Raw genomic sequence first — 19,352 nt, 5'->3', positions numbered from 1 at the left:
TCACCTCATTTTTCCTGGGATGTTGAGCACCAAGGGTGTGAGTTTGAACTGGATTAACAATGTGGAGAAAATGGGAGGATCCTCAGAACTAAGACAAGACTATTTACACTTTGATCATCTGCCCATAAGCCATTTGTTGGTCACAGCGTCCTCAGGAGAGGAACTGCAGGGGAATCCACCTTCCTTGGGGCACTGCTGCAGTCCCTAGGGGGCAAGCCTGGCAGTGCCTCCAGCTCAGCAGGAAAGTGATGAACATTGGCCTTTTTCCTTCATGAATATGAATGACACGTTGAAGGCTAAATGCAACCTATGAATTTACGTGAGAAATGAGGCATGAAACATTTTTGAAAATGTATTAGCCCAAAGACTGCGTTACTTGGTATTTTATGTCCTTCCCAATATGCTACAGAGGCTTCGAGCCATCAGGGGAGCCCTGCTAGACACGAGTAAATAAGAACAAAGGTACAAAAAATAAATGCAGAAAATAAAAGCACTTTTTATGTTAAGGTACAATTATTGAAGTGGTGCTCATGCTACATCCCTCAACCTGTACTTCTGTTTTAAGCCCCATTTTCCAGCACTTACAGAATGAATGGAATGAATGAATGTCAATTTAGGAAATGGAGAAGGATTAAAGCTTTTTGTGAACCATTCAGGGAAACTTACTTGCTTTCTCCTTTATTTTTTTTTCCCTTCAACTAGAAGGAAAAAAATCTAAGGTGTTCATCTGTTCCATTTACTCCTGCTTGTAAATTTGCCTCTTCCATGGCACACAGAATCACAAACTCCCTTAGACCAGCTGAGGCAGAAATGCACTTTTGGAGATTGTCAAATTTAGCTCCCTGCTCAGAATTGGTCACCAGAGCAAGTTGCATAGATCCATCTCCTGACAGGAATATCTCCAAAGATAAACTTCTCATAATCTCTCTAGGAAGCTTCACCAGTGTCTGACCACCTCTTATACTAGAAGAGTGCTTTCTTTATGTTAAGTGAAATTTCCTGTATCTCAGTTTGTGCCCATTGCTCCATCACATTCCTGGGAGTAGCAGCCTATAATTCCCTGGACTTTCTGGGACAGCTGAGTTGTGTGAGCTATCCCACCCAGTTTTGTGATCCTGAGGCTGCAGTTGTGCAATTGCATGCAGACTTCTAATTCCCCCTGTCTGTTCCCCATGCAGTGTGCATCAGCAGACAGGCACTCCATGAAGGCACTCATTTCTGCTGATTTTGCAGAAAAACGTCTTCCCCATAATGCTGTTCTTTCAGCATTTCCTTCTTTGTGTGAATAATGTAGTGCAGCAAATGAAAACAGATATAATCAGACTATTTTGGAAGATTAAAAGAGAATTATATCAGTTATGATATATAATAATTATATCAATGATGATCTATGATAATGAAGACATGAGGTAACAATTACTAAAATTCAAAATAATCCCATTAAACTTGAATTTTTTATAAAGCAAGTGCAATAGGTCTTAAGCTGATATCAAAGTTTTGAGGGACCAAAGACCCTATAGTTCCTCATTCATGCATCTGAAAAAAATCTTCTAATGCTTTGAGAGGTCAAAAAAAAGGACTTTCCTTCTAAAATGGGGCAAATAGTTCATGGAGAAAAGTTTTAAGGGATTTTATGGGAACTTATACTTAAAGCACACATAGGCCTTATTCCCTTTTCCCCTCCATGGTCTCTCATGTCCAAGGAATGACCTCCTGGACCTTTAACAGGAGCCAGCCCAAAAGCTGTCATGGCAGGATAGGGGCAGAGCCAGAGATCCCTCACACTGAGGGAAGAACTATTGTAGGAAATCAAAGGATAATCTTTCTCCACAATACTTAGAGAATGAGAGAAAGAAATCAAAGACAATAAGAGATGCAAAAAAAAAAGAGTTCTTTTCTCCTTTCCTTCCTCCTCAGATACTCTTTTGTCAGCTGGGAGAGGAGATAATCATGAGAACAAACTAACAGTGCAGAGACAGATAAAACCCTGAGGGAAAGCAGGAGGAACCTGGGACACAGTGACTTTCCTTGGTTTCCAATATGGAAATTTTCTGTTCCCCAATATACAGATCATTTGACACTTTTTTTAACCCACATCTCGACTTTGACCTACACTGGAGCTGAGCACTGCCTAAACATTGGATCTTCACAGTTCCCTGTCTTATCTCAGATACCTTGAGGGTGATGAATGTACATTTTTTTCTTGGTTTTAACCTAAACATCTAAAAGGACTTCTGACATTGTATAGAAACAACAGAGGAAGCTCAGCTCAGAGCTTTTTCTAAAGTTTAATGCTCACCTTGAATTTAAAACTTTTCTGCAAAGGAAAATTTAATAGATTTTCAGCTTCTAAATAACTTTATTTTATTCATTCCTCATTTGGAACACACACATATGTACAGGTGTGTATACAGTTTGGTTTACCCAAACTGGGTAAACTGTTATGTCCTGTGAAATCAGCAGAGCTAAGCTAGTTTGTCACAGATAGGACCTGAAGTAAAACATTATCAGAGCAAATACTGGACTGGAAGTGAAATAAAACCCAAACACCCGTCATTCCAATTCCAGAGCTACCAGTCTTTCTCCTCACCTCTGCTGTTCACCAGCTGATGGGCTGTTACCTATTTTTATGTTGTTGCTATGATTATGCAAACCCAGGGGTCAGAATTTGTTAATTCCTCATGCCAGTGGGATGACCAGTACAGATGTAGGAAGAAGAAATAGGGTATATGTTGATAGAAATTCAGAAAGCATTAGGACACATATGCCAGTATGGATCATGCAAGACAGATCTAAACACTCAGGACAGATCTTGCCAGACACAGTTCTAGCACATCAATTTAGCAGAAATGTATTCACTCAGGAAAGGAAGAGGTTTTCTAGGCAAGGAATTCCATATGGCCTGCATAAGAAAAATCATGAACAACTTTGGAAGTCACCAGAGTCTTCTTTTAAAATCAGCTTCTAAAATACAGAGGCATACCGAATATGAAGTTTAGGCTAGGCAAATGCTGAATGGAAACAAGAAATGAAATTTTATTTGAATGAAAATTTAGATTCTGAAAAAAAAAAAAGAGTAGTTGTTTCACCTGACATGTTGTTTCTTCTATCTTCTTTCCTTGGAGCAAATGTATTCCATCAGCAATAATATTATCTTCTGTGAATTATGACCAAAAAAGAGAAAACATGCTTTAAAATGTCCTGCTTCATGTTTTAATGAGGAATATCATTTGAATTGCACTTGATGTTTGGAGCTGACATTTTGACTCTCTGAAGATAATCTTATATCATTTAAGCACACATTTTATCTTAAACTGCTTTGAAGTGAGACTGCAGAACAAATTGGCAAACTGACTGACAGAAAGAAAACTCATTTGTGCTTATTTCTTCTGTACTCACTCCTCAGTTTACTAACCCAGAACCCCACTGTGACTTTCCTCTTGCCCTGCTCATTTACAGCAGCAAAGTCTACAATATTCATACAAAAAATGAAGGGCAAAAATGATCTTTCCAACTGAAATCTGTTTAACTTAGATTAGATTAGAAATTGCTTTCAAAGGATGAACGTCCTTCCATCTCTTGCAATAAATGAATGCTTGGATGGGAAGAGTATTAACCTTCGCTACAACAATGAGCACTAATAGGTCAAACAAGTCTGGAAAAGTTATTTTAACCAAGCTTACTTTGAAGGATCTACTTTTACTCCCCGTCTTAAGGCAAAGCACCTACCACTGTGCATCTAGCTGTAGGACAGCCCTAGTGATTAGATTCCATCAGAACAGATATCAGGATCACTCAGACATTGCAGGGAGAAAAAAACATGAAGAAAAATATCTGCTAATCACACCACATTTTCTAAAGTCACTAGAAAACAGCAAGAATGTTTTGGGGTTTTTTTTCTCATTTTTCTTGCTTCTGTGGAATACCTTACAGCATCAGTAGCTCTGCTAGCAAAAGGACAGCTTACTTAACATATAGATCCACAAAAACTAACTGTATGCAGCCAAGACTGATTGCATTCCCTACTATTAACAGGAAAAGAAAGAGCAATTCAGGGAACAATTCTGTGACTTAGGTTCCTTAGCTATCACATGGGAAAAAAATCTGAATGTGATTATTAAAAAATTTATATTCAAAGAGGCACATGATCCTGATCCAGATTTTGTCTTAAGCACCTACAAATCTCCCTGAAGTCACTGAGGGCCTGGCATCTGACAATCTGTTTATTTCATTATATAGTTGTTTATTTCATTATATAGCTAGCTGGACTTCCAGGAGCACCATAACTCAAGCAGTGCTCTTGCAACACCAGATTAACATTACTGGGTTCTTTCTGGTCCTCAGGATAACTTGTTTCCATCTCCTGCAGGCATCTCTGTACATCACATCTCTACACTCTGTGAGCTTAGTCTGGAAATTCAATCCTGCAGTGTTCAGCTCTTTGCCCCAAAGTCCTCCTACAGTCTAATCCAAAACACTGAGTCGCTGTTTGCAGCTGAATCACAAACAATTGTGGGGAAACATAGAAAGCCCTTAACCTGACTGAATATATACAGTGACACTGCTTTTGGCATAATATTGTTCAAACCCAAATTAAACCAGCAAGTTATTAAAGAAAACATCAGTAGTCCCCCCAAACTGCAATGCCTTCTTTTAGCTATAATATCCTGCACCCACAGTGCTTTTACATCTTGCTTACATCAGCTCTGCAGCCCACTGAATTATGAAATAAGGTGTTTGTGTAAAAAACCAACCAACAACAAAACAAAACAAAACACCCAACAAACACACAAAAAACTTCATGCAAAATATATAAATGAACTTCAAGTAGAGCTGCAGTGTTCTTGTCTTCCTAGTCTGCCAGCAGATACCAGTCACCCTCCTGTGGAACAAATTAGGAGCAGTGGCCACTGGCTCTGAGAGGTGTTGGCTCTTCCCTGTTTATCTCCATAATCTTTCATGGAAGCCCAATGACTGTGACATCCACAGTCAACTTTTCAGCAATGATGCTTTTAGGCTGGTAGATCTTGTGCTGATGATTTGGGTTTGGCCTGGAGAGCAAAGGCAGGTGTTTCCACTATTGTGTCTGTGGGATATGTATGTGTTCACTGCATGTTCATCCTGGAAAACTTGGGTTTGTAGATGTAATAATACACATGATATCATCAAGGGCTTCATCCAAAGGCTACCAGGGTCTGTGGATGTCTCTACAATTATTTCAGTGAGATTTGAGACAGGTTTGTGGATACAGTTCAGAAGCAAGCAGAGAAGTCTATGGTGACCACCATAGACAGCTTTTTTAATCTAACAGAAATTCATTTTATGCAACAGACTTGCAGACCTTGAAGGATTATCTCTGGTAAGAGAAAAGTTTGATCAATAGTGATAAATTATCTTGATCGATAGTGATACACTGTAAATCTCCTTGCAAAGGTTTTCACCACTGTGTGAAGGGGACTTCCCTTGAAATAATTTTACTGCAGTAGGGGAAAGGGAGATTTTTATTTAGCTGCCAGCTTTGCTTCCTGTTCCCTCTGGGCCCCTGCCCTTCAATTACAACACTTGTCAGCTTTTAAAATGTGCACTGCTTCTTTTGCATGCTTTGGATATTTAAAAGGGTAAAAAATGCCTGGAGTAGAAGAGACTTTGGAGGAAGGTCAAAAAGTTCTGCTTTCTCATTCAGCCAATGAGAACCCGCTTCCAATCCAGCAACCTCTGGAGTATCATTGAAGAATCATTCCAAAATGGTTTTGGTTAAAAGTAAGACTTGTCAGGAGGGAAACACCCAATATTTCTTTCACCTGTCATTAGAACCTGTTCCTTGCAAGTCAATGACATGTACTGAAGGTCCCTTTTCTCTTCACTAGTTCAGTAAAAGAATTCCTCTCAATCTTCCTGTCATCTCTTATTTCTGGTTCTGGTACAAGAAACCAAAGTTGCCCATAGATGGGCAAATGCAATATGTATTGCAATTTCAGATCTATTTCCAAACATTTAAGAGTTTAACTTCAAGTGGTGAACTGAACTAAATTCAGAAGGAAAGTTGGCACCCTGTCCAATGCTTTCTTTGACATATCCAGGTAATAGTGGAATCTCCTATCAGTGGATGATCTCTAGACCATTTGTGCAGGAGAAATTCCCACTTTTTTAGTTTAAATTGAGAACAAGACATACTTTCAATTTAATCTCACATCTCTTGGTTTCTGCTTCTGCTGAGCCTTATCTGGTTTGGTCTGATTAGGCAACAGTAAGACACCTTACTTAAGTACTTAACTTTAACAACCTTAACTTTGAAAAGTACAAATATAAATGCCATTCCTGGAAGCAACATCAAGCAGACTATCAAAGTCTGTTGATTTTTAAAGTCCAGTTTGTGATTAAATAGGTGAGGTGACTACTCACTTGTTAATACTCAATGTTATTTTAATGAATTTATATTGGTACACTCTTAGCAGTGTCAATAGCAACTTCCTAACATTAGCTGTAAGGTTGTTTTAATAAAGTTAGTCAGAACAGGTTTAAAAAGAGAAACAGACGAAGTACTTGCATCTAAAATTTGGCCAACTCTCTTTTGCACCTGCAACTACAAAAGTGAAAAGTTGCACCCTTTCCCTGTTGGATATCTGGAGCTGTGTAAAATACCCAGGAAACATGGATTACTACAGCTGGCAAGCCCTACACAACACAACTATGGAAATTTACTGCAGGGAAAGTCTCTTTTGGCCCATGGACTACAGAGTGAATTGGTCAGAAAGTGTGTTCTTATCTTCCCAGTTTTAAGATAAGCTTTATTCTAACAACTTCTACCCCACTTGAGAACAAAATAAATCTCTAAAAGACCTGACAAATTATTTAGCTGAATAATTGGTCAAAAATGAGAAATTTTCCAAGGTGCCTTTTAAAATACTTAGCTGAAAATGCAAAATCAGCTGAAATATGTTTAGCAATTACCTTCAAGCTGGCAGTGCCTTCTGATGTAGGAATCATTCTCTGGCTTCCTGGAACCCTGCCAAAGTGTGCCATTCACATTTTTCCTGTCTAAAGTAAAAGCACAGAGAGCAGTCACCTGAATTTATAGCAAATCTGTGAAATAACAGGAAATTCTATAAAAATAGCATCAGAATGCAAATCAAAACAAGCTTGCAGAACACTGGAGCATCTGCTCAGACATGGAAATGAACTGATGATTTTGCAATATAGGAAGATGGATGGATGGATGATATTTATTTCAAGTCTTATCATTTTTTGCTGTGTCTAATACCTCATTTAACACTGTTAACATATGATCAGAATGATTGTTATCTTAACCCTGGATCTAAGACCTAGGATGCCATAGAATATCTGTGCCTTTGTTTTGCTTCCAGGAATTGTATAATTACTGTATTATATATTGTGCATTGTATTGATTGTATAATTATTGTTGTTATTATTTAAGTCTATCATTACCGAGCTAGAGTGTTTGCAAGGAATAGCATCCAAGATGCCCACAGGGATGCCCTGTGGACTCCAAGGCTTGGACTGTCTCAGCCTGGCTGGCTGAACTAGGCTGGCTCTGAGAAGGACATGGCCATTCTCCTGCTCCTTCAGTGAACTTCAGAGAGCTCGTGCTTCACAACATGCAGACAGCTGTTGGGGGTTTGTGCTTTCTGGGTTTGTTTGGTTTTGTTTTGTTGAGTTTTGTTTAATGCTGGGTTTCACTCAGAAAATTTTCTTTGTGAAAGCTCTTGTTGATCCTGTCAGGTGCTGGGAATTCATTGCACCTTGCACAAAAGTGTTCCCCGTGCAGGGCTGCAGAGTGAAGCCTTAACACAGGGGAGCTTTCATCTCTCTGAGACACGTTGTGGAAAAGAGCCACATCATTACAGCCACATACAATAGCCTTTGTACTCAGCAAGGACTAGTTACAACAACTAAACCAAAACTCCAAAGAATAAATGAAAGCATGATAACAGGAAGCTCTCACTGGGAAAAAAAAAAATCCAGGATACTTTACCTTTAAGAAGCTGATGATTATTTCCTATAGAGTATTTACAAGATAGAACCCATTGAAACACAAGTGTAGATAACAATACACAGTGTCAGGATTTAACAATCCAGTGTCAGGGTTTAACAAAACCCCTGAATTTCCTTCTGGGTGATCTTGTTTGTGAAAATTCTTGCAAAGTAGTTTAAAATGGGAAAGGGCAGGGACCTGAATTTTCTTAGATCAGAGACATTTCAGGGTTTTATTGAAATAATTAATAGAAACATGGGACATGCTGAGTACTTCTAATGTTGCCCCATAACAGGTTCTTCATCTCAATGTGGTTTCCATATTTAACTAGTTTGTTTTCAATATCTACCTACACATGTGTGTGGAAAGCAGGGAAGAGGGGAGAATATACTGATAGCTTAATTTTATTTTTTTCCTTTCCTTTGCATTTGCTCCAACAGCTGTAAAACAAACCAGACCCTTAATTAAGTTGGCTCTCTGAGATTAGCAAGTAAACAGTAGATGATTTAAGCAGCTACTAACCAAATGCTTCATTTTCAGACATGGACTTCTGGATGGATCTAAAAGAATTAAAAGAATTTACCATTAGCTGAAAGTCAGAATGAAAAAATTAAAGCGTGTTTAATCAAATATGGGTATTTCTAAACTAATTCTTCAAAGCAGGGCACAGGGATTGAGCTGTATTATTCCCAGTGGCTTTAATTGGAGTTACTTGTCTCATTCACCCAATCATCTACTCCCACATGCCACACAAAGCTCTGAAAGCGTCTGAGGCTCCATTCTGCAAGAATATGTGACTCAAGTTTCTTTTTGAAGCGAAGAATTCATGCTGGAATCCGGGCAACCCATCAGGAAGAAAAGAAGAGATACTTTCCTTTAGACATAATCTGAAGTGTCCTACAACTTTTAGAATTATTGCCTTAAGTTTGGTGACATGATAAGGGATTGAACCAAAGAGCTACATATGAACATCCCCAGGACCCTGAGTGCCATTTCATTGCCCCAGCAAACCTTGAGCTTTCTGCACATTTACAACAAGGATTAGCCCTAATTCATGCCTCCATCTGTGGTCAGCAGTTCATAGAGGACAACTTGAAGAATAGATAGCAGAGAGGAAAAAAAATCTTTGAATAAAGGTTAATTTGTTTCATTTTATCCATTAAAAACCCAATAGAGAGTAGTTTATGAGCAGTGGTTATAGTAGGTGAGAGCAGGGACTGTCTAATCTGCGACAATGATCAGTAGAAGAGAAAGAACACAAAAACTGGGACCCCATTCTCAGTCATGCAGGTGCTGAAGGGTTTCCTGAGGAAGAGGAAGCCAAACAGTTGTGGGTTTTTTAAGGAACTAGTCTGTACCCCCCACCAGTTTCTTTTAAAATGATTGGATTTTGTGATTCCAGAATTCCACTGTTTAATTCTTCTTGTCTAAACAAGGAATACTTATGTTATTTCTGCTACTCCATATAATGTGGTGCTTCCTTGTTGCCCCATTGTGGGGAACACAGAATGATTAATTCCTCATTCACTTCCTCCATATCTACAGGAAAGATCAATGGGGAAATTTCTGCATTATCACTAGGAGTGCCATGACAGGACAGTGATGGCTGGACACAATGAAATAATTTTCATTACAAAATATTTTCATATTGATCCAAACTATTTTCTTCCAGCTCACTCTTTTTTTTTCATTTGATCAGTAAAATTATCTCAACAACGTTTCTAAATTATGATAATTTTTTTAGAATAGGATTAGGTTTCAAAAATAATAGTTTTATTTGCATTGTAAAATTTGACATTTTTAGCTATAGATTGCTATTTTTTTTCATGGGGCAGATCTAGTTCTGATCTAAGCAGGACAATTTTAGGCATCCAGGTGATTTTAGCATATGTGGTAGAACTTGATAAGGCCTAAAGAATAGTTTGACTTCCTTTAAAGCGTAAGAGAAATCCATGAGAGTTATGTCCATGTTTTAATTAATGAAATTTTGGGAGGAGTTTCAGAGTCCTGACTGGTGAATAGAGTTGAGATCTCAAAGATGAGTGCACATGTCTCTGTGTTTGAAGCTGATAAGTTACTAGTGTTTTTATCAGATGACAAGAAACAGATTAGAACTCTTATTAAAGACAAAAGAGCTCTTAATTTTCTAAGAAATCTTTACCCATTTTGAGATTTTTCAGCAACAGACACAGATAACATTGATGTACTGAGTCTAGTGGGGCCCCACCTACAGATGAAAAAAACAAAAAACAAAAACTCCAGGGATTTTCTCGTCTGTCACAGCAGACAGATAAGATTTGTCTGTATCATTCCATTAGGCAGGATTTCAGATTTCATTTGAGGGGGTCCACTTAAGTAATGCAATAGATTTCAACATGAAGCACAAAAAAGAATTTTCAAAATAAATTCCTCTGCCTGCTAATAAATATTAATCATTAGCTCAAACCATAGCATTGTGCCCATGAATGGATTCAAAACATGTTGCTATCGCAAAAATGATTCATAAAATTTTGTCTGACCTGCTTTATCTGAATCATTTTGCAAACAAATTTTTTGCTTGGATTAAAAACACAAACAAACAAACAAAAAAACCCTCTTCAGGAGATTATCAGGTCAATGGTGCAAACATGCTATAAAATAGGTTACCACTTCAATCTCTCTGTAAAGCAGACATATGGTTAAACTAAGCTCAGATTAACTGCATTTGATTTTAGCTGTCCTGGTTCTCATATTTTGGAAGAAAGCTGTGTGGATATGAAAAAGTCATGGCAAAAGAGCCTTGGGAATGCATTACAAGCTTGTTAAGTGCTCTTCAACTGTAACATTAATACATGTACTCCATGAGAATGAAAGCAACATTGGCAAACCTTAATAAAACAACAAGGATGAAAGGTACAGACAAATAGAGTGACACTGTGTAGACCTTGAACTGGTCTCAACTTACTTTCTTTTTTTGGTCAGTGTGTTCTCAAAGTCAGGAAACTCCTTTTAAAAAGATAGAGAAAAAAGGTCTATGAAAATCAAAAATGTTTAATCCAAATCTATTATTTTTTTGTCACTGAAAAGACAATGAATTACGTACTTGTGATGTGAGCTTTTTAATATCCACTAACATTTCTAGTCTCTTTTTCCAACAGCTGGAGCTGTGGAGGACACAGTGCAGCAGAGAATATATGTAATTATGTGGCCTAATTTCAGGAGGCTTCAGTTATCCATAGCTCCCAGGAAGCTGACAACCATAATACCCCTGAAAAACCAGAGAACCGTGCTCATACCCCAGGAATAAATATCATATTTCTTCTATAGTGTGACTCTGGAACTTTATGAGGATTAAAATACCCACATGTTGCAATGGGATGGACACAGCACACAGGATGGCCACAAGACACAGACCCTGTACACCCAAACATGCAGGGGACTGTGCAAGAGGGCAGGAAACTGCAAATAAAATTGAAAACCCAGAAGGGAACCAAATCAGAATCAAACACTGGCCTGGAAGCAAGATCACACAGTCCCCAGGGCCCAGACAATAAATACTTATACCCTGACAAGTGTGAGAAGGAGGAGAAGTGATGTAACTGTTGAAAGAGAGAACAAAATTGTGCCTTGCTGGGCAAATGATAGCAAAACACCTCAATGCATGTTTGCTGTGCAGTTAAACATGGGCTTGAGGTTAATTTTAACTGTAGGAAAACCTAAGGATGTCATGCTAGGGCAGAAGAGATCTCTGTCCCTATATTATTGTGATATCTCCTGAGACAGGATATCAAAGCACTGTATCACTTTCTTCTTATTTATTTCTTCCAGCCTGAAAAGTAGGAACTGGGTTAAAAATGTCCATGATGATACCATATCACTCTGTTGTGCAACAAGAGGCATTAAAAAAATGATATAACCATTCATTATTTTATAAATCTGTAAATTTAGTCTAACTGGACCTATTCCTCATGATATTAAGTTTAATTTGTTTCCTTCTTGTAGCACTAACTACATCTGTATGGCTCTGACTACAGTAATTTAAAAATGCCATGCAGGTAGCATGACAAAAAAACCAAAACCTGTACTACATAAAACCATGTAAGTGCATAATTGAGCATTTTGTACTTCTCCCCCTCCTCTCAGTAAAACTCATCATAGATTTTTTTAAGCTTTTTCAGGGAGTATATTAAGAAAAGGCTGTTTTCCTGTGCTAAGTTATTTTAGCTGAGTATAAGAGGCCCTTTTAGCATGGATATTTGTGAATACTAATAACTATATGCAGTTTCAACATTTTTTTTGTCTGTGTCAATTTGCTCACAGATGCTGTATGTAGATCAAAAAAGTATACAAAATTTCTCACTCACTTTGAAATAATGTAGGCAATGTAAGACAAATTTCTTGCTGAAAAAAATGTCAACATTTTAGTCTTAGGACAAATATTTTTAATAACTCAGGAGAAATTACTAACTGAGGTGCACAAACACAGAGAAGTAAAAAAGTTTAAAAAGTGATTTTAAGATTTCTTTAAAAGGGTAGTGTAAAAATTTCATTGAAAAAAATTAAATATTTTATTTCAAACAGGTTTGTTAAAGGAAGCATGATTCATGGAGGTCAGAGACCAAAGGATATTGTAACTTAAAATCTGTATAGGATCCAGGGAAAAATTTGAGACAGGCCCCACTGTGGCAATATACCTAAAAAAATTTGATTCATATCTTCACACACCAGACAACTGGTGTAGACCATGAAGCAGGGTTTCATCTTTTGCTCCACAACTTGAAACCAACTCCTAAAGTCCAGCAAATTTGCATTGATTGTACATCATATATTGAGGTGATGAGCAATGTGAGTTCACAGGATAGCATGGGATGCAATGCCAAAATGAAATAGGTAGTGGACTTAAATGGCCTTTTAAAATGGCACATTTCATTCAACACATTCTTCCTGCTGTTTTTGAATCAGGTGGCTAAATTGGGGTACAAGAATAAATTACTCTGGTTTGTACTTTTTCAAAGTATCCTTTCAGAACTGACTGTGTTTAAAATTATATGTAACTTTAAAATGAAACTAGTTTCTAAAAAAAACTTTATCTTAGAATGTAATAAAGGTTCACCTTGACTTTACTCTCCACATTCTCCAAAGAGCATAATTATCTTGTTTATGGGAACAATTCTTTCCTTCCTTATCCCAAATGTTTCCTAGGAAAAAAACTGTGTATGGGGAAACCCTACATGATGAAATTATTGATAAAGTCCTTTTCTTCCTGATTTCATCAAAGAACTCTGAATTAAGGAATTGAATTAAACCCTCTGGTGTTTCCAAGCTGGCTGAGAAAAGCTAGAGCTCCTGTGTGTGTTAAGACTTGCAAACAGGGAAATGACCATTCCAGATAAGCAGCCCTCTTCTTGCCCTCGCTGGGATCAAAGGCCAATTACAACACTGCAGATTGAGGCAGGTATCACAACTAATTTTTTTATTCCCGGCAACAGCTTAGAACAATAGATAATTTTTTAGCACCCTTCTGATATACAGGGTAGTCAATCATATCATGGTCAGCAAGTCAAAAATATGTGGATCTTTTGACATTTGGTGATTTCAGCCTGACAGCACATGAAAATGGTTTTAATACTGAAGGCTCTTTCCCTGAGAAGCTGGCGACAGCCCATGAGGTTGAAGACTGTGACACCAGGTGACAAGAGATAGAAATTCAGTTTCCCAGTGAATAGAATTAAAAGTTACAGGCAAAGAGTACCCATGTGATTCATTATGTGCTCACGGCTACCAGCAGTTTCTCAGGAAGGTCCAATTCAGTTTTGCTATGCATGAACTACAAAACCAACTCCATAAATCTGTTGTTTTCTTTCTTTCTGAGAATATCACTAAAGCTGAGCAACAGGCAAAGTAATCACAAAGTTAACAGGCCAATTCTCCAGGAGGATTAAAATCAAAAGACAAGTGTGAATAACAGGCTCATGATAGTACCACAGGAACCCAGAGTGGAAACATCCCTGGTAAAAAATTCTGGATACTAAACAGGTCTCTGGAGTCATGTGAAGTAGAAGAACAGTGAATATAAAAGACAGCTTTTTCTTCGTACAGGATGTGTCATTTTGGGCAGGTGCTTGGCCAGAGCCCTGGCTCAAAAAGGAATGTCCAAAGACTGTGTTCATTGAATGATGTCCTGCACAGCTTCAGTGACCACACTAGCCTATATTTCCCACATCTCCAGAAGGACTTCACAGCACAGCTATGATTAGGACAAATCACAACAGATGCGTTCACTGCAAGAAAATCACTACCTTACTGCATTACGAGGAAGAATTTTTCCTAGCCCTGATCACCCTTTTTAAATGTGAGGGGAGCTGATCCTGCATGCCTGCCCTGTTGATTTTGAAGTTATACAGGAAAAAGGAAAGGTCAAAGCCTCCTGAGGAGGAAGTGTGCCATGGCAGGCTGCTCCACCCTTTGGAGATTTAGCAGCTCTGTGGAACCTGCCGTGCTTCAGCCAACCATTTAAAGATTCACTCCAGTCCATGCCTACTTAGCAGTGCACTTATGTACGTGCATTACTGGATAATGATGGATGGCTAAGTGGAGCCAATAATGTCCTGAATTTATCATGCTGTGGGGGCTGCCCCGCAGCCTGGAACCGAGTGACGGAATTAAAAATGGGAGAGAAGTACAAATGGGCTCGGTTAATAAGCTTAACGGCTTCATCCAAGGTGTAGCTGTAATAACTCACAGGCCAGAAATAGCAGATAAGATTACACACAGGCCTCTGGCCTTAGCCACATTTTTCCATAGGTCTTACTGCTGACACGTCATCACTAATCTTGTTTTCCATTTCTAGAAAGTATTTTATAAATAATCGTGTTGATTCTACAGCCAGCACAGTGACACAGCATCCAGACGTTATTTTTAGTTAAGTGCTGAGCTTAACTCTTTTATTTTCTCTTAAACCAGAAAATAAAACCTAGAGTCAGGCTTGGGAAGTTTCTTGTTTGTACCTAGTGAGCCAAGTGTGCCTACCCCATTTAGTGTTGTTTTTATTGAGAATGAGCTGTAAGTTTAATGATGAACAAATGTGCCATCACCATAACATCTCCTTTAAAAAAACAAAAATACCTGATAAGAGGTAGCAGAAACCAAAGTGCTGGATTCTTCTATTCAGTGTTATACATGTACCTTCATGGACTATGCAGTACTATCCTACAAAATGAAAGATGTTTTGCTAAAATTTGTTCAGATTAAAGTATGGGATTTTCTAATCCTGCACTAGTAGCAAATCCGCTTCTGCAGGCAGGCTCAAGGAATATGGAATTCTTTACTGGATAGGTTGATTATTTTTCTTTAGCCAAATAATTTATGAAGCCTAACTCTAACACAATACAATAAAAAGTCTGAAGATGCTGACACATAAAAAGCAGAATAAACAAGAAAAAGCAAGAAACAACCTGATATAAACAACCACTCCAGTTTTAAGCCTTAGTTTTACACATTGTGAAAACCATAGCAGAGCACAGTGCTATGGGTGTGTCTTTACCATACCTTGAGAAAATAAAGGGCAATTTCTATTAATTTTCTATTTCAAGGTCCATTAGGATGTCATATGTCTTATTCTGGGTACAAACCAAAAAACAGAGCTGCCTTTTTCATTTTATGTTGTCTAAATACTGCTTCTAACAGATGAACATGTATTGGCCAAGGAAATATTAGTGTAGCAGTCATTGAAAATTAAGTTGGTTTGGAGTCATGGCAAAGGGATGGCTGTAGGAACTGTTCATCTTTGGGCATGTAGAATGGCATGCAGTCCACAAATACAAATAACTAGAGCTTCCCACAATGAACATACTCCAGTCAAGCTAGGATGAGGTTACAGCCACATAAACACAATTATACAGTCTTAACTGGTAGCTCATTCTTATAGTGACAAAACCACAGCCTGGTAAAGGGGAAAAACCCTGTCACTCAGGAGAGCATCTCCCACCCATTGCAGGAAAATTATAATGTAGGGACATTTCAGAGCCCAGGCTCATAGATCATCAGCACAGGCTGATGCTGTGAGGAATCATCTTGAGATCTCTGCACTGCTACACTTTCAAAAGCAGGACCATTATTTACAGTCCCAAGGTGATTATGTGGAAGAGAGGAACATGCACAAAGTGAGGTGGTTACAGCAGATGGGTCTGAGAACAAGTTGTTTTCAGTCCTTTAGCAATTTAACAAGTACATGCCACAAACCCCCAGGCATTCTCCCATCCCACCAGCTCCAGCACTTTCTCCAGGCAAATCCTGTGTGCAAACCTGCTGTGTGATATTGCAACACCAAAGGCCCAGCAGTATCATAGGTACATGGTACTTAACCCAGAGTGCATGTGGGTAAAACTTGGCACAATATCTGAAGGAAGGACAGTCTCCTTTGAATGATAAACATCCTGATTTCCTCTTCATTCAATCACCAGACTGCATCATGCATTGAAATAGAAACAGTAATTATAAGCAAAGGCACATTGCAAAGCAGAGAACAGAGATTCTGAAATAAATAAGATTATGAAATTTAATATACCATGTTAAAGTATTTGCCAAAGCATCATCTATTATACCAATAACATGCAAATAAGAAAGGATTAAGTAGGTTAACATCATTTAGGAAGGGAAAAAAAAGCCCAGAAGACAACTTTCTTCACATGTTTGCCTAATGAGGTCTTGTAAAATGTCAAGTTTATTCCAGAGGCCATCAGTTACAAAATTCATGCAACTCATGCTTTAGAAATGCATTTTTCTGTGTTAATAAAAAGGACAACCAAAGACAATGATAGTATATTATTTAGAGACAAACCATACCAATAACTGTACCCAGAGCTTTCATATTCTGTTACTTGCTAAGAGAAATTCCCTTGTCCAGTGCAGCTGCACTGATCTCCTTTTGCTGTAGAGAAACTCATGACCTGCTTTTCAAGTGTGCTTGTTGTGACTGGTCAGAAATCAGGTCATTGGCTACAGAGATGAGATGTGAGCAGTGGCTCTGAAGAGCCCAAATAGTTCAAACTGGCAGATAAGCCAGCAGAACACACACATGCCCATGTACAGAGCAAGAGGCTTTTTTTTTGCAAAATGCATTTCATGCTTTGCAATGAAATGTTACTCACCAAAGACATAGACCTGTCAGGTGGCCCAGAGTTTCCATGTGTGCTCACTGGAGTGCTAGCCTGGCTTTCAAGAGTAGCTGCATCCTTGGCTTCCTGATGCTCTGGGACAGGCTCATACAGGCTGTCCATCGAGCCCTCCTAAAACAGATTTAAACACAGATGAACACTTGCAAATATATTCAATTAACTGTAATTTAAAAAGGAAGATGCTTGTGTGATTTGCATAATGGAGTGTGTGTTACCTCCCCTGTCTTTTGAAGTCCTTTACTTAGTTTTTTTTTCTCTGAAAAGGCATATAGATGTTGATTTTAGTAAGTACCCAAATGCTGGAGTTCACAGCATCATGACTTAGACACCACAGATTGCCATGTTAAAGCTGAGGGTACAGTAAAAATGAATACTACCTGCTCAGAAGGAGTAAAACCAGGTATATATCTCCAACTGAACACTACATGAAAATTCCTGTGGAAACTATGAAAACCATATACCATGAAAGCTTTTATATGAACCATAAAAATGTTTTCTAGCTAGTACTTCTATACAAAAAAAAAAAGTTAATTTGATGCAGAAAGACAACCCCATTACTTAGAATTAGACAGAAACAGTGCTGCCAGCACCCAGAATTTGACAATTATGGTTTAGGTCCCCAAAATAATGATAATGATTAGAATTAAAAATTCAATTTGCATTTAAATTTTTGAACTCTGGGTTTTAATGCATGTGTAAGGTTCTTTTTACCCAACCACCAAGAATATAAACATCTTAATGGAAACTAAGATTTTCACATTTATCCCACAACTCCAAGAGCTAGGATTACATATACACACTGCCATTTCATAATTCAAGAGTTAAGTGAAAGCAGATGGCAAAACTAAAGACACTCTAACTGATGATCCTAAATTTTAGATGTTGCCATTTTGATCTGCACTGAATATTTTCCCAATGAATTTTGATTACTAATTTTAACTGCATTAATTAAGGAATAAATCAAATTTGTAGCAGTGTGACTTACAGCAGAGCAACACCATTGAAATTAACATAGTATATTATTATTTAAAGGCATTTGTTCCTTTATTACAGAAGATAAACACAGATGTATATTTGAAGTTATATTATTAATACATAAAGCTTTACAGGCAATATTTTTGACTGGTGAAGCAGCAGTTCAAAGACATGACTAATTTTTGCAAGCACAATGTTTATCAATGGATATTTATTTGCCTCAGTCTACTAGATTCTTGACAAACTAAAATAAATATTTTGGGAGAAATATTTCATGGTGAATTTCTTGAAAATACTCAAGTTACATACTTGAGCCTATTCTAGGAACTAATGAGTTAATGCTTCCTGGGAAATTGGTGCCTAGTTTATGAAACACATGGAAGTGCTGAATATCCAGCTGAGCCTGGGTTTTGACAGCAACTGCATTTTTTTTATTACTGCATTTATTTTTTATCACTGTAAGTATTTTGCCATATAGCAATGATGGTTCAGCCTCCCCATCTGAAGTTGTGGATGGAGCACTTCTAGGCAAAAATGATGTGTTTAAAAACTTGTTACACACTTCCAGGGTTCTGCAACGTGAAATGCAACCACAGGGAAATGTGAAATGCTTCCTCAATAGGGAATAAAGCACAACTTTGGTGAAGAGATTATTTAATGAAGAGAGGGAAGCATAAAAGAGAACTTGTATGAGAGAGCTAAAAAGGGAGAGAAAAGATAGTACAAGGAACAGTGAAAGGAGAGAGTAGTGGTGGGGAGGAAAAGGGTAAGAAAATGCCAAAAGGATGCAGAAAAAGATGGGAGGAGAAGAAGGAAAGAGAGGAAGGATAAGAGAGGGAGGAGAGGGAGAACTAGAGAACTAGAGAAGGAGCATAATGGGGAGCGCATGAGAACTAGTGCTTGAGAAAGGAAAAATGTGAGAAAGAGCTCATGCAACAGAGAGATCTTGTGTGAGAAAGATGGAGCTCAAGGGTGTGAGAAAGGGTGAGCACGTAAGAAAAAGCCAGTGTGCAGAAAAAACAGCAGGTCCATGTGAAATGGTGAGAGCACAAGGAGTAGGAAGTGCATGAAGAATTGCCAGGGCATAAGGAAGAGGATGCAGGGAAGTAGAGCACATGGGAAAGCACAACTGCTGTGAGAAAGAACACAAGAAAAAGTGAGTGCACAAAGAAGAGCCAGCACACAAAACAGGGAGCAAGGGGAGAAGAGAGAGAAAGGGATGAGGTAGC

General features: G+C 38.1%; 1 protein-coding gene across 1 annotated transcript in view; it reads right to left on the bottom strand.

The window, feature by feature from the left end:
* The window catches only part of LOC115903324 (putative uncharacterized protein ENSP00000383407), a 32,012-nt gene that overhangs the window by 5,506 nt on the left and 7,154 nt on the right, over positions 1 to 19,352 (bottom strand). The window contains exons 2-6 of the mRNA XM_030947749.1: positions 17,122 to 17,259; positions 10,938 to 10,978; positions 8,516 to 8,553; positions 6,952 to 7,038; positions 3,090 to 3,157 (exon numbers count right to left, since the gene is read on the bottom strand). Coding sequence (XP_030803609.1) covers positions 3,090 to 3,157; positions 6,952 to 7,038; positions 8,516 to 8,553; positions 10,938 to 10,978; positions 17,122 to 17,259 — 372 coding nt within the window. The remainder of the gene's footprint in view (positions 1 to 3,089; positions 3,158 to 6,951; positions 7,039 to 8,515; positions 8,554 to 10,937; positions 10,979 to 17,121; positions 17,260 to 19,352) is intronic.

Source organism: Camarhynchus parvulus, chromosome 1, assembly GCF_901933205.1.
Source record: "Camarhynchus parvulus chromosome 1, STF_HiC, whole genome shotgun sequence".
In the NCBI taxonomy this organism is placed as follows: Eukaryota; Metazoa; Chordata; class Aves; order Passeriformes; family Thraupidae; genus Camarhynchus; species Camarhynchus parvulus.
This window is presented reverse-complemented; position numbering and strand designations above follow the sequence as displayed.